Source organism: Populus trichocarpa, chromosome 2 (genome assembly GCF_000002775.5).
Source record: "Populus trichocarpa isolate Nisqually-1 chromosome 2, P.trichocarpa_v4.1, whole genome shotgun sequence".
Lineage (NCBI taxonomy): Eukaryota > Viridiplantae > Streptophyta > Magnoliopsida > Malpighiales > Salicaceae > Populus > Populus trichocarpa.
In genome coordinates, this window is record NC_037286.2 from 2,399,339 (window position 1) to 2,419,072 (window position 19,734).

The window sequence follows — 19,734 nt, forward strand, 5'->3', positions numbered from 1 at the left end:
ATTAAATTTTAATAAAAAATGATATTTTGATTCAATTTATAACTCAATCCACAAGAATGATTTCAAAAGTTTGTTTTATACAGCATCAGGTGGCATTGAAGAGAAGGGAATCATCAGCCACCTCTCGTAGAAATATCTACTCTTTAGACAAGACTCCCTCTCGAATTAGAGAATGAGTCACGGAGTTGTCTCTCTTCAGGGAATTATTTTTTTTCCCCTTTTCTTTTGAGAATGAATTCTCTCTTCAGATTTGGGGCCTCTTTCCCTCCGTTACATTGGAGATCATAATCCTGGCTGCGCTTGGCATGAAAGTGCAGCTGAAAGCCATCGTGCAGACCTGCAGGGGATTTTTATACGAGCCCAGCCAGTCTGGTGGTCCTAGATTTCAGGTCTAGTTCTGCGAAAGGGCAATTAAGCTTTCTCTAGCTGTGAATGGGAACATTGGAAATCCAGTATTGTCCCCCAAGCGCAAACAACGAATCTTATGCGGTGCCATGTAGCTGCGTGGGAGGTAAAAAGCGTCTATAAATTGACTTCTAAGGGAGTAGAAGGTGGTTGAAGATTGAAGTGTTAAGTTTGGTAAGTTTTCTCCCTTAGAAAGTGGTTGAAGATTGAGGTGTTCAGTTTTTATGATGTTCGGTAAATGATGTTCGAGTTTGAGAAGTCTGTAATGGTGAAATAAAAAAGTAATTAAAAACTAATTGAGATAAAAATTAAACACTTTCTTTCTTTCTTTCTTTCTTTCTATCTATCTTTCTTTCTTTTTATCCCCAGCATGTTTGGTAAATAATTCAGAAAATGCATAAATAAGTGAAGTTAACTAAAAAAAGAATTTAATACTTTGCATAAATAAGCGACAAATTTATTGATAAAAAAATATAATTAAAAGATTATATTACGGTGAACTTAATACTTTGCATGTGTGAAATGAATTTATGGCTACTCTTTTCTATCTTGGATCATAAGAAAATGCCAAACCAGCAATTCCCCGTTGATATCAACATTTACTTGTAAGTTTTCGACTTGTTAAACCTAGCTGCCGAAAGCTACTTTGAGAAACAGGTGTCAGCCTGCACCTGTTGCGGATTATGAGCTTTTTTTTCGTCGTTCTCATGGGTCAGGGGCAGGAGCATGACAGAAGAACCATATTTGGTAAAGGGTACACATCAGGAAACTAGAACAATAAAGACACCATTCTTTTTCTCTATCATGTAGAAATAGGAACTCAGTTCACGTAAGAAGAAAAAAAGCATTTGATACATTCATATAACATTATTTTTCACACATGGTCGTATTTGATAGCTCATGGTTGCTTACATTTCTCGATTTCCTCCACTTTTTTCATCTTTTCCAAAGAACAAGTAAAACAAATGCCTTAATCATGCTCAATAAATCCCCAACACAGTTAGAATGCAGCCCATCCCGATGCAGCTGTCTTGGTTGATCCTGTTGTTGTTGAAGGAAGATTTCTCTGCAGATGCAGGACAGCAAGGGAACTATATAACACACAGTCACATATGCATCTACTAACTAAGGCAACATACATTTAGTTGAAGTGAGAAGCACGAGATGTGTTGTAGTATTTGAGTGCGTAACACAACGGGGAAAAGACAAATATAGTGCAGAAAAATCCCCTCGTTCCCCTTAAGAATACACCAGGATCTCCGAAAGGAAATTGTAATCAGTTTATCCCCATTATGACATTACTATCCTAGCATACAGTCAGCACTCTATTCACACATCACATTACCAACAATCAACGAGGGAACATAACAAGTCCATGGCCTTATCACAACGCAAATCTTCAGGGCATAATGTGCGGTGTTTTCACATTTCTAAAGAACACATCGATTGAACTAAGCTAGCATAACATTTCAAACACACAATACCATCATCAAGAGCACAAACAGGATATACAGAAACCAGACATACCTCAAGTGGAGACAGGTCCGATAAAGAATCAGTAGATCGCGGTGTACATTCCCTGGGTGGTGCTTTTAGACCAATGCCAACATTATTCACAGCCGACTTTCGAGCAGCAGCCGGATCATTGGGAGGCGGTGGAAGTGGGGACCTTGGTTTCCCCGCCCCAGTTGGAGGTGGGGCAATGACTAAAGTTTTAGGCTTTCCAGTTGCCGAACCAGACAGCCCTGCAGCTGATAGCATTCCAGCTCCACTCGTTGGCTTAGGCTTCACATTAATTCTTATAGTTTCCCCTTCCTATAATTCAAAATTATGGATCTTTAATCTCATAAAAATTCAATGATCACTCCTAACTAACTTAACACTATCAATCAACCAAAATAAAGCGATCAACTTTTAAGCTAACTACCTTTAATCTGTGATTAACAGCAGGATGGATATCAATGTGAGCGTCACTCTCACTCGTCTCGCCACTCTCTTTCTCATTTTCTCGTCTGACATACTTCTCGTGATCCGATAACGCCACATTAAAATCAAACGCTTCATTTCTCTCAGTAAACCCTAGACCAACAAACGCGTGCTTGCCTCCCCCGTCCTCTATTTTAAGTACGAAATATCGGGACGAGTCGAGGACTGTCTCGACGGAGTTCTCCCGCTGTCCAGGGTTAAAGAAACAAGCAGCAAATAGCTCACCAGAGTTCGGATCTTCTAATCGGATCTCGCACCGTTCTTTGCAGGACACGACTCGAAGCCGTCCAGACCAGATCTTGTCGGATTGTAACCATTCTCCGCATTTGTAGCCGCCGGAAGTGGAGCGAGGAGGGATTTTGTAGACCGAGACTTCGCGAACCACCAAAAGTGTGTGCTCGAACGACTCGTCGTCTTCCTCGAATGACATTTTAGTTGGCGTCCTTTAGGCAATGATGTAGGTTTTTAGAGAGTCTGTAAGCCCAATGCGGAGAGATTTTAAGCTTTGAAAGGTAAAAGAGAAGGTATCAGAGAGAGAGAGAGAGGAGAAAGCTGCGGAGACGTGGATTCGAAGAGTGATTGATTGGTCAACTGTAATGAGAGAGAAAGAATGATGACCTAATTACTGATTTGCCCTTTGTCTCCTTGTCAATGGCTTTACGCGTTTTCCAAAAGTCTTGCCGGCCTGATTGGATGAGCCCAATGGTTCCATCCAATGTGGGCCTGGTCCGTAACTTTATTAAAAAATGGGTCATAAACCCTAGTCGCTCTCGTTCAACAATTATCTCTTTTGAAGCGAAGCGAGCGGTGTCTCCACTTTCTAGTCCCTTGCAAGAAGAGCCGAGAGAGGTATGGCCATCACTAGGGTTTCTTTATTTTTTACTCTTCTGTGGTCTTTTTCATGCTTTTTTGGCTTTTAATTATGTTATGTGGATTTTTGCAAAGATGGGCTCCTTGTGATTTTGACTTTGCTGTTTGTAGGAAGGTTAATAAGGAGCTGGAACAATGTATCTTCAGTTTTACATAAACGATAATGGTGACAAAGTCTACACTACCAAGGTATGTTATTTTGAGACTGACTTCTTATATCTTATTGATTGCTTGGTGTTCTAGGTTTTGTGTTTCAGCTGTCTTTCTAGGTTTTACATATCCTTGTTTCAGATGCCATCTTTTGTTTGGGAATGATTTTTTTAGAGGTTTAAATGGTGAGATAAGCAGGGTCAGGCTTCTCTAAGTATATGTCCTAGGAAATTTTATGTATTGTCAAGATTTACTTTTGTTGTATTTGAAAGTAAATGGAAACTGTCTATATTGTTTGAAGATTTGCTAGGCATGCTTCTTGAGATGAGATTTTGAGAAACGTACTGTTTTTTCAATACTTCTGAATATCTTTATTTTCTGCTTCTGTTGTTTATTATATTTTTGTTGAGTTGCCTTTTCTTTTTTGCAGAAAGAATCACCATTGGGCTTGCCCACTCAATCTGCTCACCCAGGTATATTTTCATTATCATGCTGCAATATTTTTTTTATTTTGATTATGAAATTCACAACTGGAAATTTGTTAGGTTGCCGTAATCATTGGCTTTCATCCAAACAATAAATATGATTTTGATCAATAAATTTTGATCATTGTCTTTCTTCTGCTGTTTTTTTACATTTCAGTCATACCAGAAGTAACATTTAATATCACTGGACTAAGCTATCGGGGTTAATTTTTTTATGCAATCCAAAATCATATTTTCAGATGTGCTGTTTTGAAAACTTTTTCCCATATTCAATTGTACTGTTGTTTTCGCGATTTGAATAATTTTTACAATGTCACAAGTGGTTGGACTCTTGATAAAATTTCTTTACAGGTTTATGTTTGCATGTATCAAATGATTTTGGATCTGACCTTTGCTTTTGGTTGATTTGTCATTAGATAAATTGGTTTAAACATGCATTTGGTGATCCAGCCATTTGACTTCATTCAAATTCTTCATTGCCTCACAAATCTGAACTGTTATGGCATGTTTGCATGAGCTAAATATGATTTCTCTTGGGATTTTCCAGACAAAAAGACTACACACATATTGAGCTTCGCCATCACTCCTGAGTGTCCTTCTCTGATCAATGTTTAGTACTTCAGATACAAACTTCACTTGTTATTGATTTTTTCCCATTTTCAAATTGCAGCCCGCTTCTCCCCCGATGACAAATATTCAAGGCAAAGAGTTCTCTTAAAGAAGCGGTTTGGATTGTTGCCAACCCAACAGTCACCTCTGAAGTACTGAGATCATTATGGCTGTCTAGTTTTTCATCTTCAAGTGTCTGAACGGGGAGCTTTCCTTCGTGCATGTTGAAGAGTGTTGTGTCTTTTCATCTTTGGTTGCTGAATGTAGTGCATCAGCCACCCCCGTTGTAGCCCAGATAGAAAAAAAAAATCCTACAAATGGATCTTTTATGAAAACTATGAAGTATTCATCGATGTAAAGCTTGTTGGCAAACTGAACACCATTGTGTCTTCTAAGTTTTCATAGTTAATGTCTAAGAATTATTTTAAGGAAGATTCTAAGATATAATTTCTATTATTCTCTAAAAATCTAGACCTCTTTCATGATATTCTCTTTTTTTACTAAGTTAATGACGAGTTTGTTTTCTCCGTAAGCTTGTGTCATTTGCGGTCTTTTGAGTGAAAGACGATAAACCTAGAGGCCTTGCGATCTTTTGAGTGAAAGATGATAAACCTAGCCGGGTTTTTATTTGGGATTAATCTAAATCTATCATTTTTAAAAAAAATATATATATTTGGCTGGAACAGGTTTGACTGGGTCATCACTTGGGATTTGTCGGGTCAACTGAAAGAATGAGATGGGTTTAATAACAATGTCTCAAAACGTTGCATTTCCTCCGAAATTAATTTAAGATTATTTTACACTTAATCAAGACTATCTGATCCAGTTCAAGACTATTTATACCTTACACGAGTTCAGACGCTCCCAAGCCTTTATTTCCTTGGGCTCAATAGAAACTCTCGATCTCTCTTTCCCTAGGCTTAAGAATGGGCTCTATTCCAGAAAGGCTACCCAAAAAGGCCCAAAGATGATCCACCAATGGTCAGTCGGAGTCATCTTGCCACCAGATGGCAACACTTGATACGCCACGTCTACTCACACCAGTGTACATAACGGGTATTTATGGAATACTTATGGGCATTTTCGGGATCAAAAAATAAAAATAAAAAACCTCCGCTTCCTCTTAACAACAGTCCAGACTACAGTGTGAGAGTGAGTCCAGACTCGAGTAAGGAGAGAAGAGGGCAACGACTTTTATAGTCATCGGATCCGCAGACTCGCACTGCGAACGATTTGCACATGCTTGAATGTTGATGACTCTGTAACATAATTTATTTCTGTTAAGTGCTTGCTGCGGTTATTTAATTTTATTGCACAAAATGGCCGGAAGTCTGGAAGGATTTCTGGTGCTGATCGTTGCGGCATTGATCTGCTCATCTTCCTTTGCTTCTTCTATCTTTCAACCGATCTCCGATTCTCATCGATCCGCTGCTTTAGAGCTCTTCACGCCGCGCGACGGATCCTTTTTCAGGTTTTCAAAAACCCTAATTAAACCCTTCTAATTGACATCTAATCTCTCAATTTATTATTTTCTAAGTGAATTAGATGAATTTGATTTAATCCTTATGCGATGCCAAATTTTACTAATCACTGAATTTAAAATTGCCTTTGTAAATTTACCGTGTGAGATCTGGCTATTCTGTAGAACTGAAATTGGCTGTTACCTCTGTTTGGATACTATGAAAATGATAAATTTTGTGTCTTGTGGTAATTTTTTTGTTGGTGTTTACTCATGCCTGTGCTTGTTTCATTTTTTTTTAGCTAATTTGTAGTAGTGTCTGCATAAACTAGAAAGAGTGATTTGACTAGATGTTGTGTGTGCCACCAGCTTAGAAGAAACATACGAGGCACTCAGAACGTTTGAGGTGCTTGGTATTGATAAAAAGTCTGATATCGACACAGCTGCTTGCCAATCTGTGTTGGAAATTCTGGGGTCACCATCTTCTGCTTTGAAGGATTTATTCTATGCCTTAAAAGTCAACGGAATATTAAAATGTGACATAGAAAAGGATGTCTTTGAGGTATTGTTTTGCTCTATGTTGTTTTTGGTCGGAAGGGTATATACTCTATGTTACAAAAAATTGCAGACAATGTGTGATAATGGGTCTCTCTCTTAAAGGGTGTTGCTTCAAGACTACAAGCTACTGTCAGTGGCGCAGGTGCTTTGCTTGATTTCTACTATTCAGTTGGAGGTTTAGTTCTTGTCAAGGTAATCCATATAACAAAAACTTTTAGGTGTTATGGGTTTCGAGCTTGATTCTCCTTTTTTCAGCATTTGCTAATTTGGGAACTCTTCTAATCATTCTATAATGCAAGGGAGAAGTAATTTGTCATGGTCTTTAGGTTGAAATTTTTGTAAGCAAAGGAATGTATCTGAAATCCTGAAGATAAGATTTCACCAGTATTAATGTTTTGCTAGGGATCTATTTACTCAACAAATTATTGGAGAACACAACTTTCAAGCTGTGGCCACATAGCATAAGCCTAGCCAATTTTGTACTAAAGCTTGTGGCTGAATTTTTTTTAAATGCAGGATCAAACTTCTAAAGATGATCTGTATCTTGCTGATGCTGAAGGAGTTTTTGGTTCCATCAAGGTTGGTATTTGCATTACTTGGAATTGTATTAGAGTGAGGATATAAGCTTGGCACTGGACTGTTCTGTGAGGGGTAAAAAAGATTTCAATAGTGACCACCCTTGCCTGGAACTCTCCCTCTTTGATTAGGGCCCTTGTGGAACTAGTTGCTGGTGTATTGAGAGTTGGTCAGTGTAGTAGGCCCACTACTGGTCTGCTTCGAAGTTTATTCCACAATGTTTAGGTTGATGCTTGGCTTTAAATTTACTTTCTTCAAACACAATTCTCTGCGCATGTTTTAGTTAACTTACAAATTATTGGCAGGCTCTAAGCCAGAGTGATGGAAGATGGCGCTATAATTCTAATAATCCTGAGTCCAGTACCTTTGCTGCTGGTATGTTCTATAAGTATTCTGTATACCATGATGAATTCTTTAGCAACTTTCTTATATATTCAATGCATCTCTTTTAAGAGAATATGCAATTATTGCATTAACATTTATTGGTGACCACACAAATGCTACTATGTTTTGATCATTATTTTAGCATAATTTTGTAGACTCGACAAAAAGCATGTGCTTGGAAATAGTAATGGAAATGTAATTTGGAACATCCCAAAAAATGGGAAGAAAAGATCTGGATGGAGACTGTGGCATGTTTAACATTCAATGCATAAATTATGGTGTGTTATTGAAATTAGAACTTGATGCCATGCTAATTCTTCTGCTTAAAGTGGCTCGTCCTAATTTTATTGATCATGTTTCTTTTCAGGTCTAGCACTTGAAGCACTTTCTGGTGTTGTCTCTTTATCATCTTCTGAGATCGATCGATCTCTGGTAATTTGGAAGATTTGCTTACTTTGCCTCAATAGAACTTTTAGTTTTTTCATGAGCCCAACATTTCTCTTATGTTTTTAATAAAGACACTACCTGTTAATTTTCTTATCAGCATCAAACTTGTTGGCATCCAATGATATATGTTACTTTGTAATTAGTGATTGTAGGTGAAATAGGTTAGATGATTATTGTTTAAGGAATTTATGTTACTTTGTAATTTGTGATTGTAGGTGAAATAGGTTATATGGTTGTTGTTTTCCTTATTGTTTTCTTTAAAGCATAAGCATATTGGTGATTTCTGGTGCACATTCTATCCACAGAAAAAATTTTGCTCTAAATTTTCGTTTCAAATTGGTTCATAGTCTGTGTTCAGTAGTTATTCCTACTGTTTTGCTTATGTAGTGGATTTATGTCTGCTATAGATCCCATAGTCTGAGAACAAATCCAGAGCTTAACGAATCCAAATTTTTAGAACAGCATGTCCTTTAGAAATGTAGTTACAATCATTGCCTAACTTACTTTTATGCTATGTAATCTACTGTTTCCTTGTGGGTCTATCTATTTGTATAAACTTCTATTAGTAATTTGCTAGGTATGGTGAGGGACTTTGTTTCTATTGTATAAATTATATCGTATCTTTTAATATACTTGCTGCTGCTGTCTTCTGTGGTCATTGCAATATCTTATTTCTTACATTTGCTTACCATTTGCAGATTGGTACAACTAAAAATGATATATTGAAACTGTTTGACAGCATTGAGAAATATGGTATGTCAATATTTTTTTCTCTTCTTTTCTTGTATATCATGATAATTTTTGGCAGTTGTGCCGCCAAAGCATTTCTTATCATGGCGGCAATGTGCTTATATTCTCTAAACTTTCATGGGTATTTCTACTCTCCTCTTCATATTACTCTTCATATGCCAGAACCCTAATTCTGCTGATTTTAAGCTAAGTTTCCAAGACACAGTTTGGCACTCTATTGTGTCTTAGATTTGACTTGGCAAATTAAGCCCTCATTCTAACATCAAGGATCTTCACCAGTTTTAAATTCAGGCCATGCTTCATTCACCTAGTCATCAGTTTTAACCTTTTCCAAAAAAAAACCTAGTTGTCAGCTGCTATTTATGTTATTCCAAAATGTACTTAGTAAGCTAAAAATTTTTATTGTAGATGATGGAGCTTTTTACTTTGATGAGAAACTGGTTGATGCACATGAACATCAAGGTCCTCTTTCAACCACATCCTCTGTTGTTAGAGGGTTGACAGCATTTGCGGCTGTGACTTCAGGAAGCTTGAATGTGAGTTAGGTTTGGTTGTTGTTGTTGCTGGTCTTTATTCTGCTATTTTTCTAGTGCAGAAACTGTTTAATGCTATTATCTTTGCTTTCTTTCTCCCTATTTGATTCTCAGCTTCCAAGTGGCAAAGTATTGGGTCTGGCAAGATTTTTACTTGGCATTGGAATTCCAGGTGATGCCAAAGACTTGTTCAACCAAATAGATTCCTTGGCTTCCCTAGAGAGCAACTCGTAAGTGTGTTCTTAACTTAGTTCTCTGTGATTGTCAGCATTTTATATGTATGTTATGTAGAACTCGTTCTGATAATTGCTTGCCTAATATAAGGGAATCTGTAATATGTGATTGGTCCATTAAAAGAAAACAAATTTCAGTGACTGCAGTTTCAGTGCTTCAAGAAAATGTGCTGTTTCCGTGAAAAGAAATTTCAAATATGTTTTATGAGCTGCCTGCTGTCTCTTGCAACTCTAAGAGCAGAAGTTTGCCTTTAAAGCAAAAATTTAAACACTTCTTTGTAGACTTGAACATTATTTTTTATTTTTTAGCTATATGTTTGCATGTTAATTTTCCTCAGTTTTATATATTTTGCTTTGTCCATTTCTTGGTTGAGAAAAGCCACAAGTAGGATAACATGATGTGGCTAGCTGTTATAATATTTAGTGCTAAATTTACTGAAAAGTTTGCAAATAACTTCTTTATTCTTTGTTATTCAAGTATGATTTTATTTTGTGCAGGGTTTCCATTCCACTGATTCTATCGCTTCCAGCTACAGTTCTTTCATTGACTAAAAAGGACGCCCTTAAGGTGTGTTGCTGTGTGCATGCTAAGCATTTCGTGTGTTTGTGCACGCGTGCGTGCCAGCTCATGGGCTTTTCTGGTTATCATGCTTGGCCATTATTATTTTATTCTTCCTGTTTCTTAAATGTATTCTGGATAGTTTGGACTTTGCAAAAATTATAATTGATATCTTTCTTATTCTATACATTTTTTTAGATTTGCAAAAACTTCAGTTGTTATAAGGTTTTTGCATAAACTTGACCTCCTTCCTTTTAACCCATTTATTGAAATTAACGTTCCATATAATTGTAACCAGGTTAAGGTGAATACTGTGCTTGGTTCAAATGCACCTCCTTTGACAGTGAAACTTGTAGGAGTTTTTAGATCTGGTTCAAAGGACACTTCATTAATTGAGGGTCAGGTACAGTCTATTTCCTAACTTTAACCATGTGGAATCCATTTCAGTTCCTTTGTCTAGCTTTCATGTGGTGTTGTCTGCCCAGTCGAATTGGTGATCTGCCGGATGGTCAGCACTAATTGTTGTTGGTGTGATATAGGAACTCAAGTTCAACCCTGAAAGCACAGTCTATGCCTTGGATGCTTTGCCAAAGAGTATTGATGTTGGAAAATACACTTTTGTTTTTGAGGTATCCTTGTTTTCTTTGATGCATAAAGGCTTCTTTTCATCTGCCTTTACATCTGTATATGACAAGCTCAAACTCTTGCAGATGGTGCTTCATGATCCAGACCACTTAAACTTATATGCCACTGGAGGCCAAACTCGGATTCCAATATTTGTGACTGGAGTTGTCAAAGTTGACAGTGCAGAAATCTCAGTGCTTGATAGTGATCTTGGGAGCACAGAAACCAAGAAGTATTTTTTTACATTTCCCAGTTACAAATCAGAGTGCTTTCTAACTGTCACTGATTGTGATGTTGGATGCTTGTCATTGTGACCTTTTGGGATTTGTTAAATTTTTATTTACAATCCTTTATTCAGCTCTGCTTTTGACTGAATTTGAACTACATGGCTTTAGTTTGGGTAATTCTAGTTCTTGGATCCATGCAGGATAGATTTAGCCGGGGAAAATACTGTATCATTATCTGCAAACCATCTTCAGAAGCTGCGCCTCTCTTTCCAATTGTCTACTTCTCTTGGTCATGCTTTTAAGCCACATCAGGTTAGTATTAAGCCTGTCTTTCTCTAGAATTGGTTTCTCTGTGATTTAGCTGTTCAGAGTTTCTTGGCTTGCAGGCAATTCTTAAGTTGACACATGAGACTAAGGTTGAGCATAGTTTTGTGGTGGGGAGCTCTGGAAAACAGTTTGAGATCAATCTAGTAAGTTCCCTCTGCAATGTTCTTCTCCCTTTTGTCCCTCCCTATTACGTGATCATGGACATGTTTTTGCAACTTTCTAGCTTAGGAACAAAATCTATCAAATGCATATGAATGTTGGCTTTTGGGTTTCTCATTGATATAAATTTGACTTGTTGGCTTTTGCCAACAATCACTTTACTTGGTTCCTAGCAATTTGATTCCAATTGTAAATTAGTGCAATGCTAACCAATTTCCCTCCTACCTGAAATGAAGTTGATTTTCTTATCACATGGTAATTATGGACTAATGAAAGTAAGCTTTATGAAGAAGATAATCTTGAATGCATGTCCAAAGGTTTAGTGGCATATTTTACCCCTAAACTATTTGGGTTGTGGCAAAATAAGGGCTGAACCGTCAATTTAGTCTATTGTATCCTCAAACTACTATTTAGTGGGCAAATTAAGGTCTACCATCAAATTTGACTGTGAAGACTAACTTTCAAAGTTTGACCATTAGTCTAAATGTTATAAATAATATTGTTTTGGAGCAATTTGAATATTTTTTTTACGGTGCATCATTTACCTTCTTTGTAATTATTTTTATCTATAAAAAAAATTAATTGCTTCAAAACGTTATTTATAGCATTTAGATTAACAATCAAATTTGACGGCAGGCTTTAATTTGCTCAATAAATAGTAGTTTGAGGATACAAAAGACCAAATTGGTAGTTGAGGACTTGTTTTTCCACAACCCCAATGTTAAGAAGTAAAATATGCCAATTAATCCCATGTCCAGAGACTTTGAACACTTTTAAATTGCAACTAGCAATAAAACTAAATGATATGTCAATGAAATTACTATTCGATATTTGTGTAGCAATCATACATTGTCTCAGGGTCCTTGGTGAAAATGGCTCTTTTTGCTATGGCAAATCAATACACCTTTAGCGGAAGTAATTTTAGTGCAAGTCAGTTTAAGCCTTTATTGCTTGATAGTATAACACCCTTGCACATGCCAAGATTCATTACCACTTCGTTTCCAAATACTGCTAGTGTGCACCAGTATCGATTGCTTGGAAACAGACTCGCACACTATAACAAACCATTCAACCATCCATATTCTGTCTCTTTTGAAGTTTTGTTATTTTTCTTATATTTGGCAATATGTCTCGCAGGATTTCCTTGGACTGGTTGAGAAATTTTTCTATTTATCAGGGAAATATAATGTTCAGCTCACTGTGGGTGATGCTGCTATGGTAAGCTTGATTTTTCTTACGAGGTTTTTACATTTGTATGGGTTGTTATATGACATGAGCATGATATAATTTGTTTTGTCTATCTTTTTCAGGAAAATTCTTTCTTGAAGGCTATTGGTCACCTTGACCTAGATCTACCAGAACCACCTGAGAAGGCACCACAGCCACCGCCACAACCTCTTGATCAGAACTTGAGATATGGTCCTAAAGCAGAGATAACTCACATCTTCAGGGTTCCTGAAAAGCTTCCACCTAAGGAGCTTTCTCATGCTTTCTTGGGTCTTACACTTTTTCCATTACTTGGGTTCTTAGTTGGGGTGAGTATTATATTATCTGACAGAGATTCTGGACACTTGAGCATTAACATAGATTTGCTCCCTTCTGAGTGTAATTGATTGAATCTTCCTAGTTACTTCTGTAATTCATTTGTTCTATCTAAATTGTCCCAACTTAGGATGCCCCATATAGTGCTTCCAGTATGACCTGGGCCTAGGAATTTGAGTGCTTATGTTGGAAAGATCTTTTGATTGCTGTGTTTATGCAGACACCTGCCGATATGGATGTGTTTTATTGTAATTCTGATTGAAAATACTCAATTGAACCTGTTGGTTTAGATGTTATTGCTAGAACTTGCTAGATGACATCAGGTGAGCATCAGGAGTTTAGACTACCCCTTTCTATTTGGACAGAGAAGGTATTGCACATTGCTTTCATTGACATTCTGGTGTGGAAAAGGAGTCAGGATTTCAAGTGTGCATTGTTATTTTTTTCTGCCTAGTTTTCTCTTACTTGCCATCTTCTCTTCCCAATAAATAGGGACAAGGTACATAGGGGATGTGAATGAGTGGCATATGTTAACATGCCTTCTCCTCTTGACAGTTATTGCGTTTAGGGGTGAACCTGAAGAACTTCCCTTCCTCATCCGTTCCTGCCATGTTCGCTGTCCTCTTCCATCTCGGCATTGCAGCAGTTTTGTTGCTCTACGCACTTTTCTGGCTGAAGGTCAGTTTCGCACTTCATGCTTTTTATGTGCTCCTATTTGACGATTAACTTGTGATTCCTGCAAGGTTTCTAGTGCTTGTATTCACTGATGTGTGTTTGATATGCAACTTTTGATTGTTTGCTGGGGTATTAGTGATATTTTTCTTCTATTAGTGGTGTTAGAAGCATTTTGTTCCCGAAGAATTCACCCTTTCATTTTTATTTTTTCCGAGCAGTGGGATCTTTTCACAACACTGAAAGCTCTTGGTTTCTTGGGAGCTTTCCTGATGTTTGTTGGGCACAGAATCCTTTCACACCTGGCCTCTATGTCATCCAAGTTGAAATCTGCCTGAGGACGAGAGTTTGTTGCCAAAGTGACTGGAGACAGGAAATTTTCCTCGAAGTAAAACAGTTAGACATTTTGACTCAATTTTGTAGGGGATGTAAACTATCAATTATGTTATACCTGTTAAGATTTTGAGCACGAAATGAAATCGGGTTCATCTATGTTATGGGTTTTTTTCCCTTTCACCGTTTAGACTTCCCCTTGGCTTTTCTATCTGTCCATGTGGGTTACGGTATACCCTAGTGTGGGGGTGAGGGGATGGATCAATCTTGCTGTAGGATGTGGGCTAGTTTAGTCTTAGGACACACCCTGCCGTGTGAAGAAAAGAATAAAGTGAAACTGTTTCTACTTTACATAATATTAATGGGTGGATGATGCTGCTGGCTGGCTGGCTGGCATGCATGCATCAAGGGCTTGAGTAGGGTTGTTTTTTTTAATGTGTATTCTTCTATCCGCTTGGTTTCTTTCGGAAGTTAGCTGGTGGTTAAATAAACTCACACGGTTAGCTGGGAATATTACCAAGATAAAAGATCTGCGAGTTTCCTAGTGATGGGATGAATAAATAAAGTCTCGTTGCTTAGACTCTGGTAATTGGATAAAAGAACGTCGGTGTCCATGCCGGTGAGCAGTAACATTTGCTATAATTCTGTTGGAATCATGCAGTAATTTCCTGTACTCTATGATTCCGAGATGTTAATTTTCCTGTGGCCATGGTTCCATTGAAAAACATGTATTGATGTCGAATTATCAATGACACCAGGCATCTTCTTGAAGTATGCTAGGAATGCCCTTGTTGGACTCGGATGGATTCTGCACAGGCAATGGAGGTGTCGAGCCCCTGGCCCATACATTCTTAGAAGGGATTTAACAAATAATGACCTGTGCATGATTCGAAACCTGTGTACATAGTCATGGCTGAAAAAGTTCTCAATGATAATGAGCTCAGCAGACATCAACGACTTTTGATGCAATCAAGCAAAGCAACAGCCGGTTTCTTTTAAGGTGCTATTTCTTTATTTCCTACTGTGGTCTATGGTTAAAAAAACCCAAAAAAATAAAATAAAATTACAGCAGTTTTGACTTTTGAGTTGATGAAGAATAAAAATACAATACAAATGGCTTGTAAGAAATTTCTGCTTTTATATGGAAAAAAAATGAGCAACAAATGAACTAAATAAATGATCATCAAATGCTACAAAATCATATAAACTAACTGCTCCTTGGGCACCTTAAGCCCTGCAACGCAGTGGTTATTTCAGGTGAAAGGCCAAGACTCTGGATGACAAGATTAGCTGTTTTACTCTGTTTCCCTGAAACTCTCACTTGTTAGCCACAGCTTCTTTTTAATGATGAATACCATATCATCCTCATCTTGCTCAGACTCCCCCTCAGCCTCAGCTGTTGCCACTGCTTCCCAATGTAGTGCTGATAAATGTTTCTTTACGAACTCCACCACTGGTCGTTTATCTCGGATAATGATGAAGCCTGTTGGTCTCAGGATGCAGTCCATCTCAATTAACAGATCCACAGCACTGCAACCTTTCTTTTCAATGTCGGAGAAAACCATCCAAGCATGGAGTAGATCATAAGTCCGTGGATTGGTTGAAAAGGATTCGCACCTGTCAGTAGAAAACCAAAATTATTTTCCCAAAAGATACCGAGAGAGAAAATAATCAGCACTTCCACTATGCTTCCACATCCAACTTCTTGGAAGCAACATGGTTATCCATGCAATCTAGCACCAAAAGAGTTTTCCTGATAGAGGTTTCAAAGCCTTTATGTTTATAAGACAAGTTCCCCTGTGGAGTGAGACTGTCCCAAACCCCTCAGGTTTTAGAGTGAATGGCGACTCGGACTACACTATGCAGATACACGAATGAGGTTAGCATCACAGCTTCTCCTGCGCTATTTCAAACTTTTTTTCCTCTTTCAAATATAATAGCAGAGTAGGAAAATTACTCCCATCATAACAAATTGGTGAATCATTGAAAATTTTTGGATATGACTGCTAATCTTTTACAACAAGAGAACTTAAAGGATCAATTTTCCTTTAGAAATCTATATATTTCATAGGCACACACTCCCAGCAGGGTGTTTGGTTTCTGAAGAGCAATTTTTTTTAATCTTTACCAAAATCCACACATTTGGTTTCTTTTTCACTTATTTTTACCATTCAAAAATAGACCATCTGTGTAAAATGCACATAGACCATTCAAAAATTCAAATATAATCTCGTCAATAACATTTCCAACATACCAGCTGTGCACAGTGCCTATCAGGCCTCTGTCATATATTATTTTGAGAGTGTTGGATCCGTCTTCAGGCACGACATTCATAACCCAGACATCTTTGCTCTTCAGAGCAGCTGCAAATGACCCTAGGTTTGCCTTCATGTCCATCACATTCCTCAGTGTATCAGGCCTAATCTTTGGGCTTAAAAGATTCCAATAATTCTCTACTCTTTGCTGCCAAACCTCCTGCAACATATCAAACCTGTTTTAAACCAGCTACTTGCATTTACACAGATGTAAACTTACTGCAACTTTTGGATAGATTACCATGTCCTTTTCAAACATTTTATTAGAATAGCCAAAGTCAGCGAGACAGGGAGGTAGAGCAGTCAACCGGGCAGGCCAAGGAGCCAATCCACTCCCTCTTGCTTTATGATTCTCTGGTGGGATCATCACAATATTTAGTTAGTGTATTTCTAACTGCCCGTTACAAGTTTCATGCAGGTAAAAAAGCAGTTAATAACATAGCAGATGAAAGTGTTAAAACATCAAAAGACAAGCAATCTTGAGGAGGTACCTAGGTGATAAGCACACAACACGTGAACAACAAAGGATCAAATATGTAAACAAGAACATATTGCCATGTTTAATTTATTAATAACATGATCACATTCCTAATGATGTTTCTATTTCAAGTGACATACTAGCACTATTTTGAAGTTCCTCGATAAAAATTAAAAGGTTTTTTGGTTTTTTCCATTTCTATGAGATTGGACCACTGTAGAAATGGCAATTACAGTACTCACGGTCAGAGTGAGTGATGCAAGCTTCCATTGGCACACCCCATACTGCATCTGGGTCGTCATCAGATTTGCAGAGAGGAGGCTGGGTGCCGGGTTCTCTTTCCATGTAACAGTCATTTGTCAGAGGCTTGACCCAGATAACTGTTTGATTCCTTTTAGCAGCTATCTTCCAACACATTCATTCAACAAGGGCGCTCATTTCTTTCCAGATTCTCAGATCCTCTTCATCTTGTGCATAGGCTTCAGGGGATGAGTATGCAAAGTAGCCTCCAGGTCTAAGCAACCTATCTAGCTCAAGAAGAAGGATTCCATTTCTTTGAAGCCAATCAATCCTACAACGAGAACAATGTGCAAGTTCAAAAGATCTGCTCGGGTAAGGAAGTCTCTTTGTCCCTAAAACACCAAGGTATGCAGGGATTCCTCTTTCCAAGGCAAACTGGATCTGGTTTTGATGAACATCATTTGGTGCCAATGACATTGCAATCATATCAGAAGAAAGCATATATCCCCCAAAACTCGCAACTCCACAACCAACATCAAGTACTGTCCGGAGCCTTCCTCCATTGTTTAAAATGTTTTTTGGAAAGTTCAGCATCTGCCGACCAGAAATATAAACAAAATAAAAAAAAACTGGGACTGTTTGGAGATAGCATGTGCAGTCAAACATAATATTGCATCACCAGGATTTCAATGAAACGCAATTGATTGAAGCTTGAGAATCACACATTTACATGAGAAAAATTATTAACTTACATTTGCAATTGCAGCTATATACTTATCAGCCCCGTAATGGAAGTGTGTGCCACCTCCAGGAAATTCAATCTTGTCACCTTTGACAACCATCCAATTCTGATCAGACTTTTCACTTGCGAGGTGGGTGTGAGGTATATTTTCTTTCCACACCACATCTCTGCTTTTGGGCCACTTGATCGGGACCTGCAACCATCAAGGATAGGAAACACATAAAACTTTAAGCTGGTTCATTCAATTCACATGGCCAAAACAATACTTCCCAACAAACTAGCTACTACAAAATACTTCTGAAAAACTTTACCTTGTAACCTGGTGGAGGAGGAATCAAGCAATTGAAGTGCCTTTCTGGAGCTGGGCAATGTCTTTCATAGTGCTCCATCAAAGACAAATCCAGCTTCAATCTTGTCTGGTATATAAGGTTCCTATCTAGACAAGGAATCAGCTCCGATTGCCCGTCATCACAAACCTACAACATTGAAAATAATTACAAGAGAAGTATAGCTTATATCAGTGCAACTGATTCTAAAACAGAGAAACGTGAACCCTAGTGCAAGTGAACATAAAATTTGCTCATCTTGAAATTGCTTACAGGAATGCTTTTAAGCATAACACCATCCTGTAGATCTTCGCCGAATTTGTTTGAAGCTTCATCGCCATCATCCTCCCCACTCAAATAAGAAGAACCTAACTTCCTTAGAGATTTACTGCCATATTCCAGAGCAGATGTTCCACCTTTCCGAGAATATATGTAAAGACAACCGCAAACAATAGCCAATACCACTATCCAAGTTACCAGCCGCTTCTTCTGTTCCCCGTCAACTCTTCCCCTTGCCATCTTTTGCAACCAGTAATAAAAATACAAAATCTCCCTCTTCCACTGTAACTTCAATATACAGAAGACAAATCAGAACTTCATTTCTCTCTCCAAGTGATTAGTGATGAATGACCACCCAATACAAATTCGCTATTGAATTCCCTTCATCATGGCCTCAAATTTCTTGTCACCACTAGCCTTGATTCCAAAAATAAATCAAGTTAGGACTAAAGCATCCATAACACAAGGCACAATAGTCTAGCAAATCACAGAACAAACCCTAAATTGCAAACATTCAACTCATACAATCCAATGTCAAAACATTAACAAAAAGTGAAATCACACCTTTATCAGGTCAATCATTCATACAGAAGAAGATCACTACTCAGAGATTAAAAAGAAGATAGCAAATGTAACAAAACAAACAAAAGAACTACATTCCATCTACGAGAATGTGGCATGCTATTGCACTTACATGAGATTAGCAAGAACAGTAGATCTAAGAAAAACATTGAAATGAAATAACCAAATCAAATCTACCCAGTTGAATGAAGCAGCAGCATGATCTTGTCAGATAAACAAGGGGGCAATAATGAAAAAAGGGGAAAAAAGAACAGTACACACGAAAAGCACCGCCAAGTTGCTGGTTGCCAGTTATAATGTGATACAGTTAAGCATTGAAAGAGATTGATTAAGAAGACCCAGATCACAAAAATTTCAACACTTTGAATACTTTGTGTCTTTAATTACTGTAACCACATCATCGAACCCATGTCAAAAACAAATGTCGGCAATGTTTCAAACCATAAAGAAAGTTACAAACTTTAAGACTGCTGCGTAATTGTATTAATACAGTATAAACTCACACTTAGAAAAATGAAAATGACAATGCTGCTCTCTTCCTCCCTCTCTTTCTCTCTATTTGTAAGGAGAAAATTGACAAGCTTGGATCTTGAACTGCAAGAAAAGAAATTGATGGATGATGTCAGGTACCTGGATGGGCTAAATGTGGAGTAGAGAAAGGACGATGCTGAGCCACTGCATAAATTAAACAATGGCAATTTTTATTGAGAAAAAACATCTTTTTAACCCCTTACATAAATAATATAGCTAATTTAACTCAGGTTAATTAAAAAATTAAAAATCAAATTAATATTTTTTAAATAATTCATTGATTTTTTATCGGGTTTGTTTTACAAGCGTCACAAATCAATCCTAATGTAATTTTTTATTTTTATTTTATTTAA

General features: G+C 37.5%; 3 protein-coding genes, 1 long non-coding RNA gene and 1 pseudogene across 7 annotated transcripts; 3 read left to right on the forward strand and 2 right to left on the reverse strand.

Annotated features, from left to right (window-relative positions):
- Positions 1-123: 123 nt before the first annotated feature.
- On the forward strand, positions 124-4,972 carry LOC7471960 (H/ACA ribonucleoprotein complex subunit 3-like protein). 2 transcript variants are annotated; one of them, XM_052450310.1, is made up of 4 exons: positions 124-579; positions 3,373-3,450; positions 3,842-3,884; positions 4,567-4,972. In XM_052450310.1, exons 2-4 carry the CDS (start codon positions 3,397-3,399, stop codon positions 4,662-4,664), a joined length of 195 nt encoding a protein of 64 aa, XP_052306270.1. In that variant the 5' UTR covers positions 124-579; positions 3,373-3,396; the 3' UTR covers positions 4,665-4,972. The 2 variants fall into 2 exon arrangements, with proteins under 2 accessions (XP_052306270.1, XP_006386216.1); XM_006386154.3 differs by lacking the exon at positions 124-579 and adding an exon at positions 3,094-3,240.
- Positions 1,236-2,978, reverse strand: LOC7471959 (uncharacterized protein At1g03900-like). Of its 2 annotated transcripts, none has more exons than XM_052450308.1 (3): positions 2,333-2,978; positions 1,933-2,220; positions 1,236-1,471 (listed from the first exon to the last, which is right to left on the reverse strand). In XM_052450308.1, exons 1-3 carry the CDS (start codon positions 2,819-2,821, stop codon positions 1,406-1,408), a joined length of 843 nt encoding a protein of 280 aa, XP_052306268.1. In that variant the 5' UTR covers positions 2,822-2,978; the 3' UTR covers positions 1,236-1,405. The 2 variants fall into 2 exon arrangements, with proteins under 2 accessions (XP_052306268.1, XP_052306267.1); XM_052450307.1 differs by having other exon boundaries at positions 1,236-1,496.
- Positions 4,973-5,615: 643 nt separating the features above from the next.
- LOC7479744 (dolichyl-diphosphooligosaccharide--protein glycosyltransferase subunit 2) lies at positions 5,616-14,047 on the forward strand. 2 transcript variants are annotated; one of them, XM_002300735.4, is made up of 19 exons: positions 5,616-5,976; positions 6,334-6,526; positions 6,625-6,714; positions 7,039-7,101; positions 7,404-7,473; positions 7,850-7,914; positions 8,628-8,682; positions 9,088-9,215; positions 9,327-9,442; positions 9,944-10,013; positions 10,303-10,407; positions 10,544-10,633; positions 10,715-10,860; positions 11,056-11,167; positions 11,242-11,325; positions 12,479-12,559; positions 12,652-12,876; positions 13,439-13,561; positions 13,777-14,047. In XM_002300735.4, exons 1-19 carry the CDS (start codon positions 5,825-5,827, stop codon positions 13,891-13,893), a joined length of 2,085 nt encoding a protein of 694 aa, XP_002300771.2. In that variant the 5' UTR covers positions 5,616-5,824; the 3' UTR covers positions 13,894-14,047. The 2 variants fall into 2 exon arrangements, with proteins under 2 accessions (XP_002300771.2, XP_024450818.2); XM_024595050.2 differs by having other exon boundaries at positions 5,631-5,976; positions 10,715-10,857.
- An 830-nt stretch (positions 14,048-14,877) lies between these two features.
- On the reverse strand, positions 14,878-19,539 carry LOC18096121 (probable methyltransferase PMT3; annotated as a pseudogene).
- On the forward strand, positions 15,503-17,630 carry LOC127905010 (uncharacterized). The gene is made up of 2 exons (XR_008058580.1): positions 15,503-15,767; positions 16,622-17,630. It is a non-coding gene; the product is annotated as an uncharacterized LOC127905010 (long non-coding RNA).
- Positions 19,540-19,734: the final 195 nt, after the last annotated feature.